At 48.8% G+C, this 26,357-nt stretch overlaps 1 protein-coding gene across 3 annotated transcripts in view; it reads right to left on the bottom strand.

Annotated features, from left to right (window-relative positions):
- The window catches only part of LOC138645721 (cytospin-A-like), a 35,600-nt gene extending 9,496 nt beyond the window's left edge, over window positions 1-26,104 (bottom strand). The window contains exons 1-6 of one of the 3 annotated variants that reach the window (XM_069735216.1): window positions 24,352-26,104; window positions 20,651-21,070; window positions 19,681-19,718; window positions 16,924-16,978; window positions 16,772-16,833; window positions 11,443-11,576 (exon numbers count right to left, since the gene is read on the bottom strand). In XM_069735216.1, coding sequence (XP_069591317.1) covers window positions 11,443-11,576; window positions 16,772-16,833; window positions 16,924-16,978; window positions 19,681-19,718; window positions 20,651-21,070; window positions 24,352-24,394 — 752 coding nt within the window. In that variant the 5' untranslated portion in view covers window positions 24,395-26,104. Of the gene's footprint in view, window positions 1-11,442; window positions 11,577-16,771; window positions 16,834-16,923; window positions 16,979-19,680; window positions 19,719-20,650; window positions 21,071-22,764; window positions 24,274-24,351 lie in introns of those variants that run through there. The other 2 variants (XM_069735218.1, XM_069735217.1) reach the window with 2 other exon arrangements.
- Between the last annotated feature and the right edge of the window lie 253 nt (window positions 26,105-26,357).

Raw genomic sequence — 26,357 nt, 5'->3', positions numbered from 1 at the left:
ATCCACCATGATGCAGAGCCTTTTACCACCTCAGTCACATAGTAGCTCGTTACATAGGTTGTAAAAAGACCTAGGTCCATTATGTTCTCCGTTCCTCCACCAATTGTACATTTCATCACTAATTTAACTATAATCAGAAATGTTGTGTGTATCAAGGAAATCATCCGGCCCTTGTATAAAAGCTGTTATGTCGGCCATTACTACCTCTTGTGGTCGGCATTCCAGTCTGACTGCTCTAACTGTAAAGAACCCTTTCCTGTTCAGCTGCTGCAATCGCCTTTCTTCCACCTGTAATAAGTGACCCCTAGTCTTGAGATCTCCTCTGAGGTGTCTTTTTTCTAAGTTAAACAAGCCCAACTTTTCCAACCTCTCCTCGTATGAGAGGCCTCCATCCCGTGTAATATAGGAGAGGCCTCCATCCCGTGTAATAGAGGAGAGGCCTCCATCCCGTGTAATACAGGAGAGGCCTCCATCTCGTGTAATAAAGGAGAGGCCTCCATCTCGTGTAATAAAGGAGAGGCCTCCATCCCGTGTAATATAGGAGAGGCCTCCATCCCGTGTAATATAGGAGAGACCTCCATCCCGTGTAATATAGGAGAGGCCTCCATCCCGTGTAATAAAGGAGAGGCCTCCATCCCGTGTAATATAGGAGAGGCCTCCATCCCGTGTAATATAGGAGAGGCCTCCATCCCGTGTAATAAAGGAGAGGCCTCCATCTCGTGTAATAAAGGAGAGGCCTCCATCCCGTGTAATATAGGAGAGGCCTCCATCCCGTGTAATAAAGGAGAGGCCTCCATCTCGTGTAATAAAGGAGAGGCCTCCATCCCGTGTAATATAGGAGAGGCCTCCACCCTGTGTAATATAAGAGAGGCCTCCATCCCGTGTAATATAGGAGAGGTCTCCATCCCGTGTAATATAGGAGAGGCCTCCATCCCGTGTAATATAGGCGAGGCCTCCATCCCGTGTAATATAGGAGAGGCCTCCATCCCGTGTAATATAGGAGAGGCCTCCATCCCGTGTAATATAGGAGAAGCCTCCATCCCGTGTAATATAGGAGAGGAAAGGCCACCATCCCGTGTAATATAGGAGAGGCCTCCATCCCGTGTAATATAGGAGAGGCCTCAACCCCTGTAATATAGGAGAGGCCTCCTTACCTGTGTAACATAGGAGAGGTCTCTATCCCGTGTAATATAGGAGAAGCCTCCATCCCGTGTAATATAGGAGAGGCCTCCATCCCGTGTAATATAGGAGAGGCCTCCATCCCGTGTAATATAGGAGAGGCCTCCATCCCGTGTAATATAGGAGAGGCCTCCATCCCGTGTAATATAGGAGAGGCCTCCATCCCGTGTAATATAGGAGAGGCCTCCATCCCGTGTAATATGGGAGAGGCCTCCATCCCGTGTAATATGGGAGAGGCCTCCATCCCGTGTAATATGGGAGAAGCCTCCATCCCGTGTAATATGGGAGAGGCCTCCATCCCGTGTAATATGGGAGAGGCCTCCATCCCGTGTAATATGGGAGAGGCCTCCATCCCGTGTAATATGGGAGAGGCCTCCATCCCGTGTAATATAGGAGAGGCCTCCATCCCGTGTAATATAGGAGAGGCCTCCATCCCGTGTAATATAGGAGAGGCCTCCATCCCGTGTAATATAGGAGAGGCCTCCATCCCGTGTAATATAGGAGAGGCCTCCATCCCGTGTAATATAGGAGAAGCCTCCATCCCGTGTAATATAGGAGAGGCCTCCATCCCGTGTAATATAGGAGAGGCCTCCATCCCGTGTAATATAGGAGAGGCCTCCATCCCGTGTAATATAGGAGAGGCCTCCATCCCGTGTAATATAGGAGAGGCCTCCATCCCGTGTAATATAGGAGAGGCCTCCATCCCGTGTAATATAGGAGAGGCCTCCATCCCGTGTAATATAGGAGAGGCCTCCATCCCGTGTAATATAGGAGAGGCCTCCATCCCGTGTAATATGGGAAAGGCCTCCATCCCGTGTAATATAGGAGAGGCCTCCATCCCGTGTAATATGGGAAAGGCCTCCATCCCGTGTAATATGGGAGAGGCCTCCATCCCGTGTAATATGGGAGAGGCCTCCATCCCGTGTAATATGGGAGAGGCCTCCATCCCGTGTAATATGGGAGAGGCCTCCATCCCGTGTAATATGGGAGAGGCCTCCATCCCGTGTAATATGGGAGAGGCCTCCATCCCGTGTAATATAGGAGAGGCCTCCATCCCGTGTAATATAGGAGAGGCCTCCATCCCGTGTAATATAGGAGAGGCCTCCATCCCGTGTAATATAGGAGAAGCCTCCATCCCGTGTAATATAGGAGAGGCCTCCATCCCGTGTAATATGGGAGAAGCCTCCATCCCGTGTAATATGGGAGAGGCCTCCATCCCGTGTAATATGGGAGAGGCCTCCATCCCGTGTAATATAGGAGAGGCCTCCATCCCGTGTAATATAGGAGAGGCCTCCATCCCGTGTAATATAGGAGAGGCCTCCATCCCGTGTAATATAGGAGAGGCCTCCATCCCGTGTAATATAGGAGAGGCCTCCATCCCGTGTAATATAGGAGAGGCCTCCATCCCGTGTAATATAGGAGAGGCCTCCATCCCGTGTAATATAGGAGAAGCCTCCATCCCGTGTAATATAGGAGAGGCCTCCATCCCGTGTAATATAGGAGAGGCCTCCATCCCGTGTAATATAGGAGAGGCCTCCATCCCGTGTAATATAGGAGAGGCCTCCATCCCGTGTAATATAGGAGAGGCCTCCATCCCGTGTAATATAGGAGAGGCCTCCATCCCGTGTAATATAGGAGAGGCCTCCATCCCGTGTAATATAGGAGAGGCCTCCATCCCGTGTAATATAGGAGAGGCCTCCATCCCGTGTAATATAGGAGAGGCCTCCATCCCGTGTAATATAGGAGAGGCCTCCATCCCGTGTAATATAGGAGAGGCCTCCATCCCGTGTAATATAGGAGAGGCCTCCATCCCGTGTAATATAGGAGAGGCCTCCATCCCGTGTAATATAGGAGAGGCCTCCATCCCGTGTAATATAGGAGAGGCCTCCATCCCGTGTAATATAGGAGAGGCCTCCATCCCGTGTAATATAGGAGAGACCTCCATCCCGTGTAATATAGGAGAGGCCTCCATCCCGTGTAATATAGGAGAGACCTCCATCCCGTGTAATATAGGAGAGGCCTCCATCCCGTGTAACATAGGAGAGGCCTCCATCCCGTGTAACATAGGAGAGGCCTCCATCCCGTGTAACATAGGAAAGGCCTCCATCCCGTGTAACATAGGAGAGGCCTCCATCCCGTGTAACATAGGAGAGGCCTCCATCCCGTGTAATATAGGAGAGGCCTCCATCCCGTGTAATATAGGAGAAGCCTCCATCCCGTGTAATATAGGAGAGGCCTCCATCCCGTGTAATATAGGAGAGGCCTCCATCCCGTGTAATATAGGAGAGGCCTCCATCCCGTGTAATATAGGAGAAGCCTCCATCCCGTGTAACATAGGAGAGGCCTCCATCCCGTGTAATATAGGAGAGGTCTCCATCCCGTGTAATATAGGAGAGGCCTCCATCCCGTGTAACATAGGAGAGGCCTCCATCCCGTGTAACATAGGAGAGGCCTCCATCCCGTGTAATATAGGAGAGGTCTCCATCCCGTGTAATATAGGAGAGGCCTCCATCCCGTGTAACATAGGAGAGGCCTCCATCCCGTGTAACATAGGAGAGGCCTCCATCCCGTGTAATATAGGAGAGGCCTCCATCCCGTGTAATATAGGAGAGGCCTCCATCCCGTGTAACACAGGAGAGGCCTCCATCCCGTGTAACATAGGAGAGGCCTCCATCCCGTGTAACATAGGAGAGGCCTCCATCCCGCGTAATATAGGAGAGGTCTCCATCCCGTGTAATATAGGAGAGGCCTCCATCCCGTGTAATAATCTAGGTGGCGGTCGTTGAACTGATTCTAACTTCTGAATGTCCTTTTTTAAACATGGAGCCCAAAACTGGATCCCGTATTCTAGATGTGGCCTCGCCAGTGATTTATAAAGGGGTAATAATACGTTGGGATTGTGGGATTTTATCTCTTTTTCTACATCCTAAAATCTTGTTTGCTTTTGCGGCTGCTGCCTGACATTGAGTGCTGCTGCTCAGATTACTTGTACCAGATCCCTTCTGTATCCCAAGTAATCTCCCATCTGATGTATACACAGGATTCCTCCGTCCCCGGTGATTACATTTATCTACAGTGATCTCCTCGGATATTTGCTCATCAGACGTCTCCTCCGGATCTCCTGTAATCTTGTGATGTCGGGGTCAGATCTTCTATCCTGCAGTTTGGTGTCAGCAAAGAATCAGAATCAGACGGAGACTTTACTCTCAATCCATCCACAAGGTCATTAATAAAGAGAATAAAAAGAATCAGTCCTGGCACAGATCCCTGCGGTCCTCACTGCTCCCAGTATAGATCCCTGCGATCCCCACTGCTCCCAGTACAGATTCCTGCGGTCCCCACTGCTCCTGGGACAGATCCCTGCGGTCCCCACTGCTCCCGGTACAGATCCCTGCGGTCCCCACTGCTCCCAGTACAGATTCCTGCGGTCCCCACTGCTCCCAGTACAGATTCCTGCGGTCCCCACTGCTCCCAGTACAGATCCCTGCGATCCCCACTGCTCCCAGTACAGATTCCTGCGATCCCCACTGCTCCCGGTACAGATCCCTGCGATCCCCACTGCTCCCAGTACAGATTCCTGCAGTCCCCACTGCTCCCGGTACAGATTCCTGCGGTCCCCACTGCTCCCGGTACAGATCCCTGCGATCCCCACTGCTCCCAGTACAGATTCCTGCGGTCCCCACTGCTCCCAGTATAGATCCCTGCGATCCCCACTGCTCCCAGTACAGATTCCTGCGGTCCCCACTGCTCCTGGGACAGATCCCTGCGATCCCCACTGCTCCCAGTACAGATTCCTGCGGTCTCCACTGCTCCCAGTATAGATCCCTGCGATCCCCACTGCTCCCAGTACAGATTCCTGCGGTCCCCACTGCTCCTGGCACAGATCCCTGCGGTCCCCACTGCTCCCGGTACAGATCCCTGCGGTCCCCACTGCTCCCAGTACAGATTCCTGCGGTCCCCACTGCTCCCGGTACAGATTCCTGCGGTCCCCACTGCTCCCGGTACAGATCCCTGCGGTCCCCACTGCTCCCGGTACAGATCCCTGCGGTCCCCACTGCTCCCAGTACAGATTCCTGCGGTCCCCACTGCTCCCAGTACAGATTCCTGCGGTCCCCACTGCTCCCGGTACAGATCCCTGCGGTCCCCACTGCTCCCAGTACAGATCCCTGCGGTCCCCACTGCTCCCGGTACAGATCCCTGCGGTCCTCACTGCTCCCGGTACAGATCCCTGTTGTCTCCACTGCTCCTGGGACAGATCCCTGCGGTCCCCACTGCTCCCGGTACAGATCCCTGCGGTCCTCACTGCTCCCAGTACAGATCCCTGCGATCCCCACTGCTCCCGGTACAGATTCCTGCGGTCCCCACTGCTCCCGGTACAGATCCCTGCGGTCCCCACTGCTCCCAGTACAGATTCCTGCAGTCCCCACTGCTCCCAGTACAGATCCCTGCGGTCCTCACTGCTCCCGGGACAGATCCCTGCGGTCCCCACTGCTCCCGGTACAGATCCCTGCGGTCCCCACTGCTCCCAGTACAGATTCCTGCAGTCCCCACTGCTCCCAGTACAGATCCCTGCGGTCCCCACTGCTCCCAGTACAGATTCCTGCAGTCCCCACTGCTCCCGGTACAGATTCCTGCGGTCCCCACTGCTCCCGGTACAGATCCCTGCGGTCCTCACTGCTCCCGGTACAGATTCCTGCGATCCCCACTGCTCCCAGTACAGATTCCTGCGGTCCCCACTGCTCCCAGTACAGATTCCTGCGGTCCCCTCTGCTCCCGGTACAGATCCCTGTTGTCTCCACTGCTCCCAGTACAGATTCCTGCGGTCCCCACTGCTCCCGGTACAGATCCCTGCGGTCCCCACTGCTCCCAGTACAGATTCCTGCAGTCCCCACTGCTCCCGGTACAGATTCCTGCGGTCCCCACTGCTCCCGGTACAGATCCCTGCGGTCCTCACTGCTCCCGGTACAGATTCCTGCGATCCCCACTGCTCCCAGTACAGATTCCTGCGGTCCCCACTGCTCCCAGTACAGATTCCTGCGGTCCCCTCTGCTCCCGGTACAGATCCCTGTTGTCTCCACTGCTCCCAGTACAGATTCCTGCGGTCCCCACTGCTCCCGGTACAGATCCCTGCGGTCCCCACTGCTCCTGGGACAGATCCCTGTTGTCTCCACTGCTCCTGGGACAGATCCCTGCGGTCCCCACTGCTCCCGGTACAGATCCCTGCGGTCCTCACTGCTCCCGGTACAGATCCCTGTTGTCTCCACTGCTCCCAGTACAGATCCCTGCGGTCCCCACTGCTCCCAGTACAGATCCCTGCGGTCCCCACTGCTCCCAGTACAGATCCCTGCGGTCCCCACTGCTCCTGGGACAGATCCCTGTTGTCTCCACTGCTCCCAGTACAGATCCCTGCGGTCCTCACTGCTCCTGGGACAGATCCCTGCGGTCCCCACTGCTCCCAGTACAGATCCCTGCGGTCCTCACTGCTCCCAGTACAGATCCCTGCGGTCCCCACTGCTCCCAGTACAGATACCTATGGTCTCCAATGCTCCCAGTACAGATCCCTGCGGTCCCCACTGCTCCCGGTACAGATCCCTGCGGTCCTCACTGCTCCTGGGACAGATCCCTGTTGTCTCCACTGCTCCCAGTACAGATCCCTGCGGTCATCACTGCTCCCAGTACAGATCCCTGCGGTCCCCACTGCTCCCAGTACAGATCCCTGCGGTCCCCACTGCTCCCAGTACAGATCCCTGCGGTCCCCACTGCTCCCAGTACAGATCCCTGCGGTCCCCACTGCCCCCAGTACAGATCACTGCGGTCTCCACTGCTCCCAGTACAGATCCCTGCTGTCCCCACTGCTCCCAGTACAGATCCCTGCGGTCCCCACTGCTCCCAGTACAGATCCCTGCGGTCCCCACTGCTCCCAGTACAGATCCCTGCGGTCCTCACTGCTCCCAGTACAGATCCCTGCGGTCCTCACTGCTCCTGGGACAGATCCCTGCAGTCCCCACTGCTCCTGGGACAGATCCCTGCGGTCCTCACTGCTCCCAGTACAGATCCCTGCGGTCCCCACTGCTCCCAGTACAGATCCCTGCGGTCCCCACTGCTCCTGGGACAGATCCCTGTTGTCTCCACTGCTCCCAGTACAGATCCCTGCGGTCCCCACTGCTCCCAGTACAGATCCCTGCGGTCCCCACTGCTCCCAGTACAGATCCCTGTTGTCTCCACTGCTCCCAGTACAGATCCCTGCGGTCCTCACTGCTCCTGGGACAGATCCCTGCGGTCCTCACTGCTCCCAGTACAGATCCCTGCGGTCCCCACTGCTCCCAGTACAGATACCTATGGTCTCCAATGCTCCCAGTACAGATCCCTGTGGTCCCCACTGCTCCCCGTACAGATCCCTGCGGTCTCCACTGCTTTCAGTACAGATCCCTGTGGTCCCCACTGCTCCCAGTACAGATCCCTGCGGTCCTCACTGCTCCCAGTACAGATCCCTGCAGTCCCCACTGCTCCCGGGACAGATCCCTGCGGTCTCCACTGCTCCCAGTACAGATCCCTGCGGTCCCCACTGCTCCCAGTATAGATCCCTGCAGTCTCCACTGCTTTCAGTACAGATCCCTGTGGTCCCCACTGCTCCCAGTACAGATCCCTGCGGTCCCCACTGCTCCCAGTACAGATCCCTGCGGTCTCCACTGCTCCCAGTACAGATCCCTGCGGTCCTCACTGCTCCCAGTACAGATCCCTGCGGTCCTCACTGCTCCCAGTACAGATCCCTGCGGTCCCCACTGCTCCCAGTACAGATCCCTGCGGTCCTCACTGCTCCCAGTACAGATCCCTGCGGTCCTCACTGCTCCCAGTACAGATCCCTGCAGTCCCCACTGCTCCCGGGACAGATCCCTGCGGTCTCCACTGCTCCCAGTACAGATCCCTGCGGTCCTCACTGCTCCCAGTACAGATCCCTGCGGTCCTCACTGCTCCCAGTACAGATCCCTGCGGTCCCCACTGCTCCTGGGACAGATCCCTGCGGTCCCCACTGCTCCCAGTACAGATCCCTGCGGTTCCCACTGCTCCCAGTACAGATCCCTGCGGTCCCCACTGCTCCCAGTAGAGATCCCTGTGGTTCCCACTGCTCCCAGTACAGATCCCTGCGGTCCCCACTGCTCCCAGTAGAGATCCCTGTGGTTCCCACTGCTCCCAGTACAGATCCCTGCGGTCCCCACTGCTCCTGGGACAGATCCCTGCGGTCTCCACTGCTCCCAGTACAGATCCCTGCGGTCCTCACTGCTCCTGGGACAGATCCCTGCGGTCTCTACTGCTGACTATATCCCATCCGGTCAGTTAGTCAGTTCCCCCCAGTGCCGGCTTCTGTAGCTTCAGTATAAGGCTGTTATGTGGAACTGTCTCAAATGCTTTTGTAAAGTCCAGATAAATCCCATCAGCCGCACGACCTCCATCCAGATCCGCACTCACCTGTTGTCACACGACTTATCCTCGGTGAATCCGTGCCGCTTCTCACTTATATTATTATTCTCCGCAATATATTTCTGCAGGTCATCTCTTATACTGCACACTACAGATGTCAGGCTGGACACCAACCTTCGGTACCATATCAGCCTCCTCCAATCCTGTGGCACCGACCCGGATAGAGCGGTCCGTCACTTACTGAGCTCAGCTCCCTCAGTATCCATGGATGAATGCCATCTGGGCCGGGGGATTTGTCAGGTGTACTTCTTTTTGTATTAAACTGGTTATATCAGGTGATCAACTTTGATTTTTGCCTTGTTGAATGATCCTGGAACACACAGTTCATCGGTGAACACTAGTGATGAGCGAGTATACTCGTTGCTCGCGTTTCTCTGAGCATGCTCAGGTGTTCTCAGAGTATTTCTTAGTGCTCGGAGATTTAGGGTTCGTCGCCGCAGCTGCATGATTTGCGGCTACTAGCCAGGCTGAATACATGTGGGGATTCCCTAACACACAGGCAACCCCCGCATGTATTCAGGCTGTCCTGTAGCCGCAAATCATGCAGCTGCGTCGACAAACTAAATCTCCGAGCGCTAAGAAATACTCAGAGACCACCCGAGCATGCTCGGGAAAACCAAGTAACGAGCATGCTCGCTCATCACTAGTGAACACGCATGAGACGTGCCTGGTTAATATCTCAGCCTTTTCTTTGTCCTCTATTATTATCTTGTTACCATAGTCTTTTAATTGGCCGATACATCTATTTTATTCTTTTTGGCATTGATGTGTTTGTAAAAAATGTTGGGATTTGTTTTAATGTCGCTGGCGATTTGTTTCTCTGTACAGGACATTGTAGCTCGATTTCCTTTTTTACATTTCTTATTTAGATCTTTATACTCCTGAAATGCTGTTTCATTATTCTCGGCCCTTTGTTTTTGTCTTATTTAACATTGTACTGTCCTGTTCATCCATAATGGTTTATTTTTATTCCTAGACATTTTATTATCGGATGGTATAAGTTTTCTACAGGATTCTAGTAGTATTTCCTTAAACGTGCCCCATTTATGTTCAGTATCCCCAGTCACCATGACGTGGTCCCGTCCACACGATTAAGCTCTTCTCCTAGTTTGCTGACACCAGCTTTCTTAAAGTTCCAGGTTTTGGCATTTCTCCTTTTCAATGTTGGATTGAAAATTACATTGAAACTTTCCATATTATGGTCACTGCTTCCAAATGCTCCCGGACCTGTAGATCTGAAATTGTATATGGTCTATGTGACAGGACCAGATCCAGCAGATTACCTCCCCTGGTATATGTGACAAGACCGGATCCAGCAGATTACCTCCCCTGGTCTATGTGACAGGACCGGATCCAGCAGATTACCTGCCCTGGTCTATGTGACAGGACCGGATCCAGCAGATTACCTCCCCTGGTCTATGTGACAGGACCGGATCCAGCAGATTACCTCCCCTGGTCTATGTGACAGGACCGGATCCAGCAGATTACCTCCCCTGGTCTATGTGACAGGACCGGATCCAGCAGATTACCTCCCCTGGTCTATGTGACAAGACCGGATCCAGCAGATTACCTGCCCTGGTCTATGTGACAAGACCGGATCCAGCAGATTACCTCCCCTGGTCTATGTGACAGGACCGGATCCAGCAGAATACCTGCCCTGGTCTATGTGACAGGACCGGATCCAGCAGAATACCTGCCCTGGTCTATGTGACAGGACCGGATCCAGCAGATTACCTCCCCTGGTCTATGTGACAGGACCGGATCCAGCAGATTACCTCCCCTGGTCTATGTGACAGGACCGGATCCAGCAGATTACCTCCCCTGGTCTATGTGACAGGACCGGATCCAGCAGATTTTCTCCCCTGGTCTATGTGACAGGACCGGATCCGGCAGAATACCTGCCCTGGTCTATGTGACAGGACCGGATCCGGCAGATTACCTCCCCTGGTCTATGTGACAGGACCGGATCCGGCAGATTACCTCCCCTGGTCTATGTGACAGGACCGGATCCGGCAGATTACCTCCCCTGGTCTATGTGACAGGACCGGATCCGGCAGATTACCTCCCCTGGTCTATGTGACAGGACCGGATCCGGCAGATTACCTCCCCTGGTCTATGTGACAGGACCGGATCCGGCAGATTACCTGCCCTGGTCTATGTGACAGGACCAGATCCAGCAGATTACCTGCCCTGGTCTATGTGACAGGACCAGATCCAGCAGATTACCTCCCCTGGTCTATGTGACAAGACCAGATCCAGCAGATTACCTGCCCTGGTCTATATGACAGGACCGGATCCAGCAGATTACCTGCCCTGGCCTATGTGACAGGACCAGATCCAGCAGATTACCTAATATCACTCATATTAATGCTTCCACCTCAGAGGGATCCACCATCTAGTGCCATGTTATCACCTCAGAGGGATCCGCCATCTAGTGCCATGTTACCACCTCAGAGGGATCCGCCATCTAGTGCCATGTTACCACCTCAGAGGGATCCGCCATCTAGTGCCATGTTACCACCTCAGAGGGATCCGCCATCTAGTGCCATGTTACCACCTCAGAGGGATCCGCCATCTAGTGCCATGTTACCACCTCAGAGGGATCCACCATCACTCATAGTAATGCTTCCACCTCACTGGGATCCATGAATGTTCATAGCTATTTTACTCCTTTGAAGATCTCCATTATCCATCATACCATGCCACCACCTCAGAGAGATATACCATCAAGAATTAACTTGGCCAATCTAAGATGTCTGCTCTGGTGTCTCAGGTGCCACTCACCCCTTGTTTCTCAGTCTCTGGTTCTCGCGCTCAGATATTTCCAGTTTCTCTTGGGTCTCCTCTCTAAATCTTTCAGCTACAGAGACTGCTGTGCGTAGATCTGACTGCAGCATGTTGAGATCCTGCACTTCACCCTGTGAGCAGGACACAAAGGAAGTCACAAAGACAAAAGAGATGGATGTCCTCATGGTAGGATGTAGAGATAGCGGAGAAAACGAGATTCTGGTGAGACACACGAGGTGAAGATTCAAGAGGCACAAACACTAGTGATGAGCGAATATACTCGTTACACGAGATTTCTCGGGGGTCCTCCGAGTATTTTTTAGTGCTCGGAGAGTTCGTTTTTATTATCGCAGCTGAATGATTTACATCTGTTAGCCAGCATAAGAACACTGCGTGCGGAATTATTAGGCAAGTTGTATTTTAGAGGATTATTTTTATTATTGATCAACAACTATGTTCTCAATCAACCACAAAGACTCAGATATCAAAGCTTAATATTTTTGGAAGTTGGAGTGGGTTTTTTTAGATTTGGCTCTTAGGAGGATATCTGTTTGTGCAGGTAACTATTAGGCTGCCGTCACACTAGCAGTATTTGGTCAGTATTTTACATCAGTATTTGTAGCCAAAACCAGGAGTGGAACAAATAGAGGAAAAGTATAATAGAAACATCTGCACCACTTCTGTATTATCACCCACTCCTGGTTTTGGCCACAAATACTGATGTAAAATACTGACCAAATACTGATAGTGTGACGGCAGCCTTACTGTGCAGAATTATTAGGCAACTTAATAAAAAACAAATATATTCCCATCTCACTTGTTTATTTTCACCAGGTAACATAGTAACATAGTTAGTAAGGCCGAAAAAAGACATTTGTCCATCCAGTTCAGCCTATATTCCATCATAATAAATCCCCAGATCTACGTCCTTCTACAGAACCTAATAATTGTATGATACAATATTGTTCTGCTCCAGGAAGACATCCAGGCCTCTCTTGAACCCCTCGACTGAGTTCGCCATCACCACCTCCTCAGGCAAGCAATTCCAGATTCTCACTGCCCTAACAGTAAAGAATCCTCTTCTATGTTGGTGGAAAAACCTTCTCTCCTCCAGACGCAAAGAATGCCCCCTTGTGCCCGTCACCTTCCTTGGTATAAACAGATCCTCAGCGAGATATTTGTATTGTCCCCTTATATACTTATACATGGTTATTAGATCGCCCCTCAGTCGTCTTTTTTCTAGACTAAATAATCCTAATTTCGCTAATCTATCTGGGTATTGTAGTTCTCCCATCCCCTTTATTAATTTTGTTGCCCTCCTTTGTACTCTCTCTAGTTCCATTATATCCTTCCTGAGCACCGGTGCCCAAAACTGGACACAGTACTCCATGTGCGGTCTAACTAGGGATTTGTACAGAGGCAGTATAATGCTCTCATCATGTGTATCCAGACCTCTTTTAATGCACCCCATGATCCTGTTTGCCTTGGCAGCTGCTGCCTGGCACTGGCTGCTCCAGGTAAGTTTATCATTAACTAGGATCCCCAAGTCCTTCTCCCTGTCAGATTTACCCAGTGGTTTCCCGTTCAGTGTGTAATGGTGATATTGATTCCCTCTTCCCATGTGTATAACCTTACATTTATCATTGTTAAACCTCATCTGCCACCTTTCAGCCCAAGTTTCCAACTTATCCAGATCCATCTGTAGCAGAATACTATCTTCTCTTGTGTTAACTGCTTTACATAGTTTTGTATCATCTGCAAATATCGATATTTTGCTATGCGCCAATCCTGCGGAACAGATCCTGTCGCTATAGAGTCCCTAAAAATAAGAAATAATGGTTTATCTATTACATTACTTAGTTCCCTTAGTACTCGTGGGTGTATGCCATCCGGACCCGGAGATTTATCTATTTTAATCTTATTTAGCCGGTTTCGCACCTCTTCTTGGGTTAGATTGGTGACCCTTAATATAGGGTTTTCATTGTTTCTTGGGATTTCACCTAGCATTTCATTTTCCACCGTGAATACCGTGGAGAAGAAGGTGTTTAATATGTTAGCTTTTTCCTCGTCATCTACAACCATTCTTTCCTCACTATTTTTTAAGGGGCCTACATTTTCAGTTTTTATTCTTTTACTATTGATATAGTTGAAGAACAGTTTGGGATTAGTTTTACTCTCCTTAGCAATGTGCTTCTCTGTTTCCTTTTTGGCAGCTTTAATTAGTTTTTTAGATAAAGTATTTTTCTCCCTATAGTTTTTTAGAGCTTCAATGGTGCCATCCTGCTTTAGTAGTGCAAATGCTTTCTTTTTACTGTTAATTGCCTGTCTTACTTCTTTGTTTAGCCACATTGGGTTTTTCCTATTTCTAGTCCTTTTATTCCCACAAGGTATAAACCGCTTACACTGCCAATTTAGGATGTTCTTAAACATTTCCCATTTATTATCTGTATTCTTATTTCTGAGGATATTGTCCCAGTCTACCAGATTAAGGGCATCTCTAAGCTGGTCAAACTTTGCCTTCCTAAAGTTCAGTATTTTTGTGACTCCCTGACAAGTCCCCCTAGTGAAAGACAGGTGAAACTGCACAATATTGTGGTCGCTATTTCCTAGATGCCCGACCACCTGCAGATTTGTTATTCTGTCAGGTCTATTAGATAGTATTAGGTCTAAAAGTGCTGCTCCTCTGGTTGGATTCTGCACCAATTGTGAAAGATAATTTTTCTTGGTTATTAGCAGAAACCTGTTGCCTTTATGGGTTTCACAGGTTTCTGTTTCCCAGTTAATATCCGGGTAGTTAAAGTCCCCCATAACCAGGACCTCATTATGGGTTGCAGCTTCATCTATCTGCTTTAGAAGTAGACTTTCCATGGTTTCTGTTATATTTGGGGGTTTGTAACAGACCCCAATGAGAATTTTGTTACCATTTTTCCCTCCATGAATTTCGACCCATATGGACTCGACATCCTCATTTCCTTCGCTAATATCCTCCCTTAAAGTGGACTTTAGACAAGACTTTACATAGAGACAAACCCCTCCTCCTCTCCGATTTTTACGATCCTTTCTAAACAGACTGTAACCCTGTAAGTTAACTGCCCAGTCATAGCTTTCATCTAACCATGTCTCGGTTATTCCCACTATGTCAAAGTTACCTGTAGATATTTCTGCTTCTAGTTCTTCCATCTTGTTTGTCAGGCTTCTGGCGTTTGCGAGCATGCAGTTTAGGTAAACCAATAAAACTGCACAAAATTTTGAAATAAACATTTCTGACATGCAAAAACTAAACCCCCCAAAATTAGTGACCAATATAGCCCCCTTTCTTTTATGATGACACTCGGCAGCCTCCATCCATAGATTCTGTTAGTTGCTTGATCTGTTTACGATGAACGTTGCGTGCAGCGGCCACCACAGCCTCCAGACACTGCTCCGAGAGGTGGACTGTTCTCCCTCCCTGTAGATCTCACATTTTATGAGGGTCCACAGGTTCTCTATGGCAGGGGTCCCCAACTCCAGTCCTCAAGGCCCACCAACAGGTTATGTTTTCAGGATTTCCTTTGCATTGCACAGGTGATGCAATTATTACCTGGGCAAGACTAAGGAAATCCTGAAAACATGACATGTTGGTGGGCCTTAAGGACTGGAGTTGGGGACCCCTGCTCTATGGGGTTCAGATCAGGTGAACAAGGGGGCCATGTCATTATTTTTTCTTCTTTGAGACCTTTACTGGCCAGCCACACTGTGGAGTAGTTGGGGGCATGTGATGGAGCATTGTCCTGCATGAAAATCATGTTTTTCTTGAACGATACTGACTTCTTCCTGTACCACTGCTTGAAGAAGTCTTCCAGAAACTGGCAGTAGGCCTGGGAGTTGAGCTTCACTCCATCCTGAACCTGAAAAGGTCCCACAAGTCCATCTTCGATGATCCCAGCCCATACCAGTCCCCACCTCCACCTTGCTGGGTCTGAGTCGGAGTGGAGCTCTCTGCCCTTTACTGATCCAGCCTCTGGCCCATCCATCTGGCCCATCAAGAGTCTCTCTCATTTCATCAGTCCATAAAACCTTTGAAAAGTCAGTCTTACGATATTTCTTGGCCCAGTCTTGACGTTTTATCTTATGTTTCTTGTACAGAGGTGGTCGTTTTTCAGCCTTCCTTACCTTGGCCGTGTCCCTGAGTATCGCACACCTTGTGCTTTTTGTTACTCCAGTAACGTTGCAGCTCTGAAATATGGCAAAACTGGTGGCAAATGGCAGCCTGGCAGCTTCACGCTTGATTTTCCTCAATTCATGGGCACTTATTTTGCACCTTTTTTGCCCAACACGCTTCTTGCGACCCTGTTGATTATTTGCCATTAAACTCTTGATTGTTCGGTGTTCACGCTTCAAAAATTTGGCAATTTCAAGACTGCTGCATCCCTCTGCAAGACATCTCACAATGTGGACTTTTCAGAGTCTGTCAAATCTCTCTTCTGACCAATTTTGCCAAAGGAAAGGAAGTTGCTAATAATTACGCATACCTTATATAGGGCTCTGATGTCATTAAACAACACCCCTCCTCATTACAGAGATGCAATCACCGGATTTACTGAATTGGTAGTTGGCTCTCAGCCTGAACAGCTTGGAGTAGGACAACATGTATAAAAACTATCATGTGATCAAAATACAACTTGCCTAATAATTCTGCACGCAGTGTACATGTGGGGATTCCCTAGCAACCAGGCAACCCCCACATGTACTTAAGCTGGCTAACAGATGTAAATCATTCAGCTGCGGCAAGAAAAACGAAAACTCCGAGCGCTAAAAAATACTCGGAGGACCCCCGAGCATGCTCGAGAAATCTCGAGTAACGAGTATATTCGCTAATCACTTATAAATACATAACAAGCAACAGATACGAGATGGAGATAAGTGAGATGGAGATAATCGAGATAGAGATCCACGATGTGGAGATACATGAGGTGAAGATTCAAGAGGCATAAATACACATCGAGCAACTAAGATACAAGATGGAGATACAGGAGATGGAGATAAACGAGATGGAGATACACGATGTGGAGATACAGGAGGTGGAGATACAAAAAGAGCAGCACAGATACATGAGGTGGAGAAACTAGGCGGAGATACATGAGGGGCAACATAGACACAAGAGGTGGAGACACATGAGATGGAGAAACAAGGCGAGGGGCAGCATAGATACATGAGGTGAAGATACATGTGGTGGAAATACACAAGGTGGAGATATACGAATTGGAGATTGAAAAAGTGGAGATTCATGAGGCAGAGATACACGAAGTGCAGATACACGAGGTGAAAGTACACGAGGTAGTCTCACCTGCAGTTCAATGATCCTCTCTGTTAGTTTCACGTTTTCTTTTTCTACCTGGTAGACGCGATCTACGAGGGGCAGAGGAGCAGAGAGGATGGGAGCCGTGCTGCAGAGCATCTCACTGGCATTCATGGCAGAACATTACATCTGGTACCTACCCCGCAAACGTTCCCGCTCTATCCTCTCATCAGATTCCAACACTCTTATGTGTTCCTGTCAGTGACAAATCAGTCATTATTGTGGGATCCTGGAGGGGCCATATACATTCCCCTCTTATCCGCTGACTGCAGGAGGCGCTCCACACATTATCAACTTATACATTGTCCCACCACCTGGTGGAAGACTTACCACACAATGGCTGTCTCACCTCTCAACATGTCGGTCCTCTCAGAATATGCCTGTTGTCTCACCATTAATGGGCTGTCTCATCTCACGATGTTCCTCATCACACACCAGCTGTCTCTCCACATGATAATCCTCTCACCACATGAACCCTAAGCATATTGATGGTGAGATGACCAGCATATGGAGTCTGTCATTCACCACACAAAGGTCCTCTCACCAAACTGACCCTCTCACCACACACTCGTCGTCTCACCACATTGTTTCTCTTACTGTAATCCCGTCATCTCATCATTACTGAACTGTTTCACTACACATCAGTCATTTCATCACACAAGGGTTCTCTCACTACATGACAGTTGTCTCATCACGCGTCAGTCCTCTCACCATTAATGGGCCAACTCGTCACAGGTCAGTCCTGTCATCATAGGCTTGTCATCTTACCACATGTCGGCTGTCACACCACATGTTGGCCATCTCATCACATGCTGTTCATCTCATCTCAAGTCCATCTTCTCACCACACCTCTCATCAAACTTTGGCTGCCTCATCACACACTGGTTCTCTTACTACAACCTGGTCCTCTCACTATTGTTTGTCTCATCACACTACAGTCCTCTTAACATGCTGGTCATCTCACCATTAATGAGCCGTCTCACAACAAATCCACCATCTTACCACATGATAGTACTCTGACCACACATCTGTCCTTTTACCATACATCTGAGCTCTCACCACATGCCTGCCATCTAACCACATGCTGTTCATCTCACCATTAATAGGCCACCTTATCACTTGTTAGTCTTCTGACGTGGTTATCTCATATGTTGGCAGTCACATCACACAACAGTCGTCTAACCATACGTCAGGTCGTCTCATCACGCACCAGTCGTCTCAACATACGTCGGTCGTCTCATCATGCACCAGTCATCTCACCACATACTGAACGTCACATCACTCACAAATCGTCTCACCATACGTTGGTCATCTAAACACATACTGAACGTCACATCACACACCAGTCTCACCATACGTTGGTCATCTCATCACACACCAGTCATCTCACCATACATCGGTCATCTCACCACATACTGAACGTCACATTACTCACCATACGTTGGTCATCTAAACACATACTGAACGTCACATCACACGTCTCGCCATACGTCGGTCGTCTCGACACATATGGAACGTCATATCACACATCAGTCGTCTAACCATACGTCAGGTTGTCTCATCACGCACCTGTCGTCTCACCATACGTCGATCGTCTCATCACATACTGAACGACACATGACACAAGTTGTCTCAGCATACGTCGGTCATCTCAACACATACTGAACATCGTCCGTCTCATCACACACTGAACATCACATCACACACCAGTCGTCTCACCATTCGTCGATCATCTCAACACATACGGAACATCACATCACGCACCAATTGTTTCACCATGCGTTGGTCGTCTCATCACATACACATCACGCACCAATCGTCTCATCACATACTGAATGTCACATCACACACCAGTTGTCTCACCATACGTCGGTCGTCTCATCACATACTGAAGTCACATCATGCACCAGTTGTCTCACCATACGTCGGTCGTCTCATCACATACTGAAGTCACATCATGCACCAGTTGTCTCACCATACGTCGGTCGTCTCATCACATACTGAAGTCACATCATGCACCAGTTGTCTCACCATACGTCGGTCGTCTCATCACATACTGAAGTCACATCATGCACCAGTTGTCTCACCATACGTCGGTCGTCTCATCACATACTGAAGTCACATCATGCACCAGTTGTCTCACCATACGTCGGTCGTCTCATCACATACTGAAGTCACATCATGCACCAGTTGTCTCACCATACGTCGGTCGTCTCATCACATACTGAAGTCACATCATGCACCAGTTGTCTCACCATACGTCGGTCGTCTCATCACATACTGAAGTCACATCATGCACCAGTTGTCTCACCATACGTCGGTCGTCTCATCACATACTGAAGTCACATCATGCACCAGTTGTCTCACCATACGTCGGTCGTCTCATCACATACTGAAGTCACATCATGCACCAGTTGTCTCACCATACGTCGGTCGTCTCATCACATACTGAAGTCACATCATGCACCAGTTGTCTCACCATACGTCGGTCGTCTCATCACATACTGAAGTCACATCATGCACCAGTTGTCTCACCATACGTCGGTCGTCTCATCACATACTGAAGTCACATCATGCACCAGTTGTCTCACCATACGTCGGTCGTCTCATCACATACTGAAGTCACATCATGCACCAGTTGTCTCACCATACGTCGGTCGTCTCATCACATACTGAAGTCACATCATGCACCAGTTGTCTCACCATACGTCGGTCGTCTCATCACATACTGAAGTCACATCATGCACCAGTTGTCTCATCACATGTTGGCAGTAACATCAAGCGCCAGTCATCTCATCACATTTTGGTAGTTACATCACGCACCAGTCGTCTCACCAAATGATGGTCATCTCACCACATGCCAGTTCTTTCAACACCCACTGGATTTTAACACTCACCTGAATGTCTGTGGACTTTGAGTTCTCCGTTAATGAACCTGCAATGCAGAGAATGCTCAGTAGGTCGGCAGGATGATATTCAGGGCAATTAAAAAAAAAAAAGACAGGGCACAATTATAGCCTCAGTATCAATGGCCGAAAGACGTAACACAAATGTATAACCATGAAGAGACGTACGCTCTCGCCAAGCTTTATCTACACAATACACATGTGCACAGTGATTTCCATGGTGACACGGCCGTTGTCACAGTGGTCGTCCGGATCTCTACAGGATGTATCCTCTGGTATAGACTCCACTGCAGGGGTCCCCAACTCCAGGCCTCGAGGGCCGCCAACAGTGCAGGTTTTCAGGATATCTTTAGTATTGCATCGGTGGTAATGTGATCATCTGCACAGGTGATGATTCCAACTCCTGTGCAATACTAAGGAAATCCTGAAAACCTGCACTGTTGGCGGCCCTCGAGGCCTGGAGTTGGGGACCCCTGCTCCACTGTGTCTGTGATGCGTTCTCAGGTCAATTCACCAATGTTGTGCCGGACTCCACAATCACCAGATCCAACACCTGTGACTTCTGTGGGGCGACATCATGGATTCAGCGTATCTGTCCCCTAAGATCAGAACAGCCCGAGACAGTGGAGTCAAAGCCCAATGATATGCTGGCACAGAACCAGATGACCACTGGGACACCGGCCATGACACCATGGAAATCGTGGGTATTGTAGAGACAAAACGTGGAGAGATCATGCGGCTCTTCATGGAGATACATTCATGTTATGTCTTCTGCCCGTTGTTACAGAGTATATAATCGAGCCCCGTTTTCTTCAATCACTCTGTAGTATTAGCACTGAGCTGTCACCGGCACCTCACTTCCAAGAAAATACTGTGGGGAACGTGAGGCCATATTCCACTTCTACTCTTCTTCTAGAAGTGTGGGCGGCCATGATCGGGGTGACTCCTGTGTGGGTCCTACCTGCACTCAGCGCCTCGTACTGTCTCCGCAGGTCACTCAGTTCCCGCAGGCCTCCTTTCAGGTCTTTTCTCATTTCTGTCAGACGCGACTCCCACCCCAGAGCTGAATCCAAGATGCGGTGGCCCTCGGTGCTGCTTCCCGGAGTCAGAAGGCCCCTCAGCTGCCCGTGCATTTCATCTAGAGCACATGTCGCTCTTTGGATCCTCTTCATTGCCTGACTAAATGGGGCTCCCCAGGCATCTGTACTCCTGGGCTCATCGTGGAGGGGGCCTAAATCCTCAGGAGAAGGGCCTGTGTCCATGGGGGTGGGCCGGGGGTCAGGGCTGCCTGTGGGCGTGTAGAATGAGTCTCGGGTGGGGGAGGCTGGCTGTGACTGGTGAAGCTTGTAGAGTGATGGAGAAGCCGGACCCATGGTGGGATCTGAGGAGAAAGATGGACGAAAACTGGAAGAAAATCGGAAAAACTGATCCCGAGATCCCAAGATGAAGCAACTGACACCAGGAAGGAACAATTATTACTGCTACTACTATTACTACTACTCAGATTACTAGTATTATTATTGCTATTATTATTACTACCAACATTGCTATTATTATTACTAATATTACTGCTACTATTATTGCTACTACTATTACTGGTACTATTAATACTATTATTAGTATTACTACCATTATTACTGCTACTGTTATTACTAGTATTATTACTATTACTGCTAGTATTACTTCTACTACAGGGGGGCCATGTATATGGATACACCTAAATAACATGGGAATGGTTGGTGATAACTTCCTGTTTGTGGCACATTAGTATATGGGAGGGGGAAACTTTTCGAGATAGGTGGTGACCATGGCGGCCATTTTGTAGTCGGCCATTTTGGATCCAACTTTATTTTTTCCAATGGGACGAGGGTCATGTGACACATCAAACTTATTGAGAATTTCACAAGAAAAACAATGGAGTGCTCGGTTTTAACGTAACTTTATTCTTTCATGAGTTATGTACAAGTTTCTCTTTGTTTGCAGCCATTGACATGTCGCGGAGATAACACGTGAGGAGCGGATAAAAAATTGTGTTGATGTCTGGTGAACACAGTACCCGGGTCATTGCAGCAGATTTCAATGCAAGACACCCTGCGCAAGAAAACGGTCACCATTCCCATGTTATTTCGGTGTATCCATATAAACGGCCCACCCAAAAAAGTTTGCCTCATCGCTGAACATGATGTCCTGTGTAAACTGGATGGCTGCAAACAAAGAGAAACTTGTACATAACTCATGAAAGAATAACGTTACGTTAAAACCGAGCTCACCATTGTTTTTCTTGTGAAATTCTCAATACGTTTGATGTGTCACATGACCCTCGTCCCATTGGAAAAAATAAAGTTGGACCCAAAATAGCCGACTACAAAATGGCCGCCGTGGTCACCCCCCCCATCTTGAAAAGTTTTCCCCTCCCAAATACTGATATGCCACAAACAGGAAGTTATCACCAACCATTCCCATGTTATTTAGGTGAATCCATATACATGGCCCCCCTGTAATACTAATATTACTAGTATTATTACTACTGTTATTACTACTACTATTGCTACTATTATTTATACTACTACTATTACTACTACTAGTATTACAGCTATTACTACTACTACTACTATTACCATAACTACTACTGCTACCATCACTAGAATTATTACTACTACTTCTACTATTACTGCTACCATCACTAGCATTAACACTTACTACTATTATTACTAGTATTATTACTACTACATTATTATTTTGTCACAGAACAGATCAGACGTTGGACATTTTCCCTTTTCACTTGAATTAAATTAACTCATTTAGAAGTTGATGGCAGCGACATCTAAAAAAATACAAGCGATTTAACAAAAGGCTGGAAAAATAAGTGGTACTAACGAAAAACAGCTTGAGGATCATTTTTCAACTACGTCAAATGACTGTGTGAAAATAGTATGAGAGGCAGAGACTCCCAGAAGCAAATATTGTTGGAGGTCACCAATCCGCATCTAAAAATTGTAGAACAAACCCAGAAAAATGTTTCTCAACTTAAAATTACTTAGACTTTGATTAAACCCCATCTACGGCACATAATACCATTACAAGATCCAGAGATTCCGGAGACATTCATGTGCACTAGGGACAATGCCAATGGTCAGTATTGGACACTCGTGATCAGGCCTGGGGATTCAGGAGGAGAGGGACCATCCAGCGTGTTATTGAGGAGAGGGACCATCCAGCTTGTTATTGAGGAGAGGGACCATACAGCTTGATATTGAGGAGAGGGACCATACAGCTTGTTATTGAGAGGGACCATCCAGCTTGTTATTGAGGAGAGGGACCATCCAGCTTGTTGAGGGACCATCCAGCTTGTTATTGAGGAGAGGGACCATCCAGCTTGTTAGAGGAGAGGGACCATACAGCTGGATATTGAGGAGAGGGACATCCAGCTTGTTATTGAGAGGGACCATCCAGCTTGTTATTGAGGAGAGGGACCATCCAGCTTGTTATTGAGGAGAGGGACCATCCAGCTTGTTATTGAGGAGAGGGACCATCCAGCTTGTTATTGAGGAGAGGGACCATCCAGCTTGTTATTGAGAGGGACCATCCAGCTTGATATTGAGGAGAGGGACCATCCAGCTAGTTATTGAGGAGAGGGACCATCCAGCTTGTTATTGAGGAGGGACCATCCAGCTTGTTATCAGCACATGGTTTACATCTCTGATATATGGGGGCATTAGTGCTAATGGAGGGGGCAGTGCACACGAGAGGCATCATCAATGCTGAGCATTGTCTAGAGGTGGAAGGACAACATCTGCTCAGAGCAAACATCTGCTCAGAGCAAACCATGTCAATTTCAGGGAAGAGTTTGTATATTTCAGAAGGACAATGGTAAACCCCATCCTGCCTCCGTCACACCAGCATGGCTCCACAGAGGACGAGTCCAGTGATGAAATGTCAGCCCGCAGTCCGGTCCATTCACCAATAAAAAACCATTATGAATCTATGCATTATGAAACAAAAAATCTGGCAAAGACTCCGAACTGTGGAGCAGCGAGAAGCCAATATCATACAAGAAAGAGCCAACGTTCCTCTCCCAAAACTCCAGCCATTGTCTCCTTGATGTTTACAGACTGTGGTAGGAAGAAGAGGGGAAGCTGCACAACAGTGGACACGGCCCGGGCTCAATGGTGGACACAACCCAGGACCAACTGTTCTGAAATCTGTCGCTGTCATCAATTTCTAAATGAGATGATGGGAAAATGTCCAACGTTCCCCTTCTGATCTGTCTTGTGCGCTGAGTGATACAACATGGGAAGAAGAGATTTCTAGACAATCACATTCTGGTTTTCTTTACATTTTTCACATCAGCCAAACCATTTTGGACTTGGGCTTGTAGTAGTACTTGCAACAAATAACTGTGGTAAGAAAAATCACAGAACAACAACAGTAGTACTTGTAGTAACAGCAATACTAAAAGTCGTAATGATAGAACTTCTATAACTGCTGCCATTACTACAACTAATACTGCGATTAGTCGTACCGCACCTATAATTATACTATTACTACAATGACTACCGCTGTGATTACTAACGATATTACTAGTTATTACTGCTCAGTATATATTTCATTTGTCTCCGTGATAGCACTCCTGGTACAAAGGTGAAATGAGGAGACATTTACCATTCTGAACGTCAGAGACATTCTTCACACTGTTACCACCCATCACAGTTGTCACGATGGTACAAAGTACAAGAGTCTGAGAATGCTCCAAGCAGAAGGATGGACACAGAGGATGCTCCTGGAGAAGGAACTATGCTGGAAGGATAGTCATAGAGTGCAGAACAATTTAACGCCTTAAATGATAGACATTGATAAGGACCCCAAGGACCAAAAGAAACATAAATATGTCACACGTGGTACATCCCGCATTAAAACACAAATTATAAGAAAATCCTACTAGAAAAAAAAGGGTGAAGCCTCCCGGAAACCGCTAATATTCTTAGCAGAAGTATGGAACCTCCAGGAGACGGCTAACAGTCCTAGGGGAAGGATGGAGCTTCCGCAAAGCAGGAGATGGACCTAGGAGAAGGATGGAGCCTCCAGGAGAGAGGAAATAATCCAAGGAGAAGCGTGAGGCCTCCAGGAGGCAGGTAATGGTCCTAGGGAAAGAATGGAGCCTCCAGGAGACAGGAAATAGTCCTAGGGGAAGGATGGAGTATGTGGGAGACAGGAAATAAACCTAGAAGGACAAAGCTTCCAGCAAGCAGCTATTCCACAAAGCAGAAAATAGACCTAGGAGAAGGATGGAGCCTCCAGGAGACAAGAAATAATCCTAGGAAAAAGATGAAGCCTCCAAGAAACAGGTAATAGTCCTAGAATGAGGATGGAGCCTCTAGGAGACAGGTAATAGTCCTAGGAGAAGGATGGAGCCTCCAGGAAACAGCTAACAGTCCTATGGGGAAGGATGGAGCTTCCACAAAGCAGAAAATAGACCAAGAAGGATGGAACCTGCAGGAGACCAGAAATAATCCAAGGAGAAGGATGAAGCCTCCAGGATACAATTAATACTCCTAGGAGAAAGGCAAGGCTTCCAGAAGGCCTAGTCCTAGGGGAAGGATTGTGTATGTGGGAGACAGGATATAATGCTAGAAGGATGAAGCTTCCAAGAGACAGGTAATAGTCCTAGGAGAAGGATGGAGTCTCCAGGAGACAGGTAATAGTCCTAAAATGACGATGGAGCCTCCTGGAGTCAGGTAATAATCCAAGGAGAAGGCTGGAGCCTCTAGAAACCGGTTGTAATCCTAGGAAAAGGATGGAGCCTCACGTAGACAGGTTGCAGTCCTATGAGAAGGATGTAGCCTCAGAGAAACAGGTTGTAGTCTTAGGAGAAGGATAGAGCCTACAGTAGTCCTAGAAGGATGGTGCCTCCATTTGAAGTGTTGTAGTCCTAGGAGTAAGATGGAGCCTCCAGTAGAAGGGCTGTAGTATTAGAAGGACGAAGCCTCTTGAAATAGGTTGTGGTCCTAGAAGGATGAAGCCGCCAGTAGACAGGTTGTAGTCCTAGGAGGAGGAAGTAGCCTCCAAAAAACAGGTTGTAGTCTTAGGAGAAGAATGGAGCTTCCCGTAGACAGGCTGTAGTCCTAGGAGAATGATTGAGAATCCAGAAGAAGAGCTGTAGTCCTAGGAGAAGGATGAGCCATCAGGAGACAAGTGTAGCCTAGAAAAGTGTGTTCCGGGAAATGTTAGTCGTGATATTTCAGAGAACCTTCGATAACATGGACTGGCTGTCTGGTACTGTTGAGGTCTGGCTTTGGATGGTGGCAGGGCTGAAGTAGAAACTGAGAGGGCACACCGCAGAGGGCTCGACCGTCTCAATTCTGCTGCAGAAATTTCTCCTTCATCTCTCTGGTAAAATCCTGTGTGACTGCATTACTGTGCACACCCAGACACCCTGGCACACAGCATGACACAATGTCCACACCCTACGCACAATGAGCACATTTTAACCGCTCCCTGCCACATGCCCTGACCTGTGTGACAGAACTGAGGGGTGAGCACCGAGGATTGTCACCACCAGCTCATTACATCATGAAGTCTTCTCACAAAGTCTTGCCAACAGGTTATGAGAAAGTAACTGCTCATCCTGAGCCAGCTGCTTCATAAGAGGGCAGGAGACACAGAAGACT

This window comes from Ranitomeya imitator, chromosome 7 (assembly GCF_032444005.1).
Source record: "Ranitomeya imitator isolate aRanImi1 chromosome 7, aRanImi1.pri, whole genome shotgun sequence".
In the NCBI taxonomy this organism is placed as follows: domain Eukaryota; kingdom Metazoa; phylum Chordata; class Amphibia; order Anura; family Dendrobatidae; genus Ranitomeya; species Ranitomeya imitator.
Note: the sequence above shows the minus strand (reverse complement) of the source record. Positions and strands in the feature narration are given on the sequence as shown.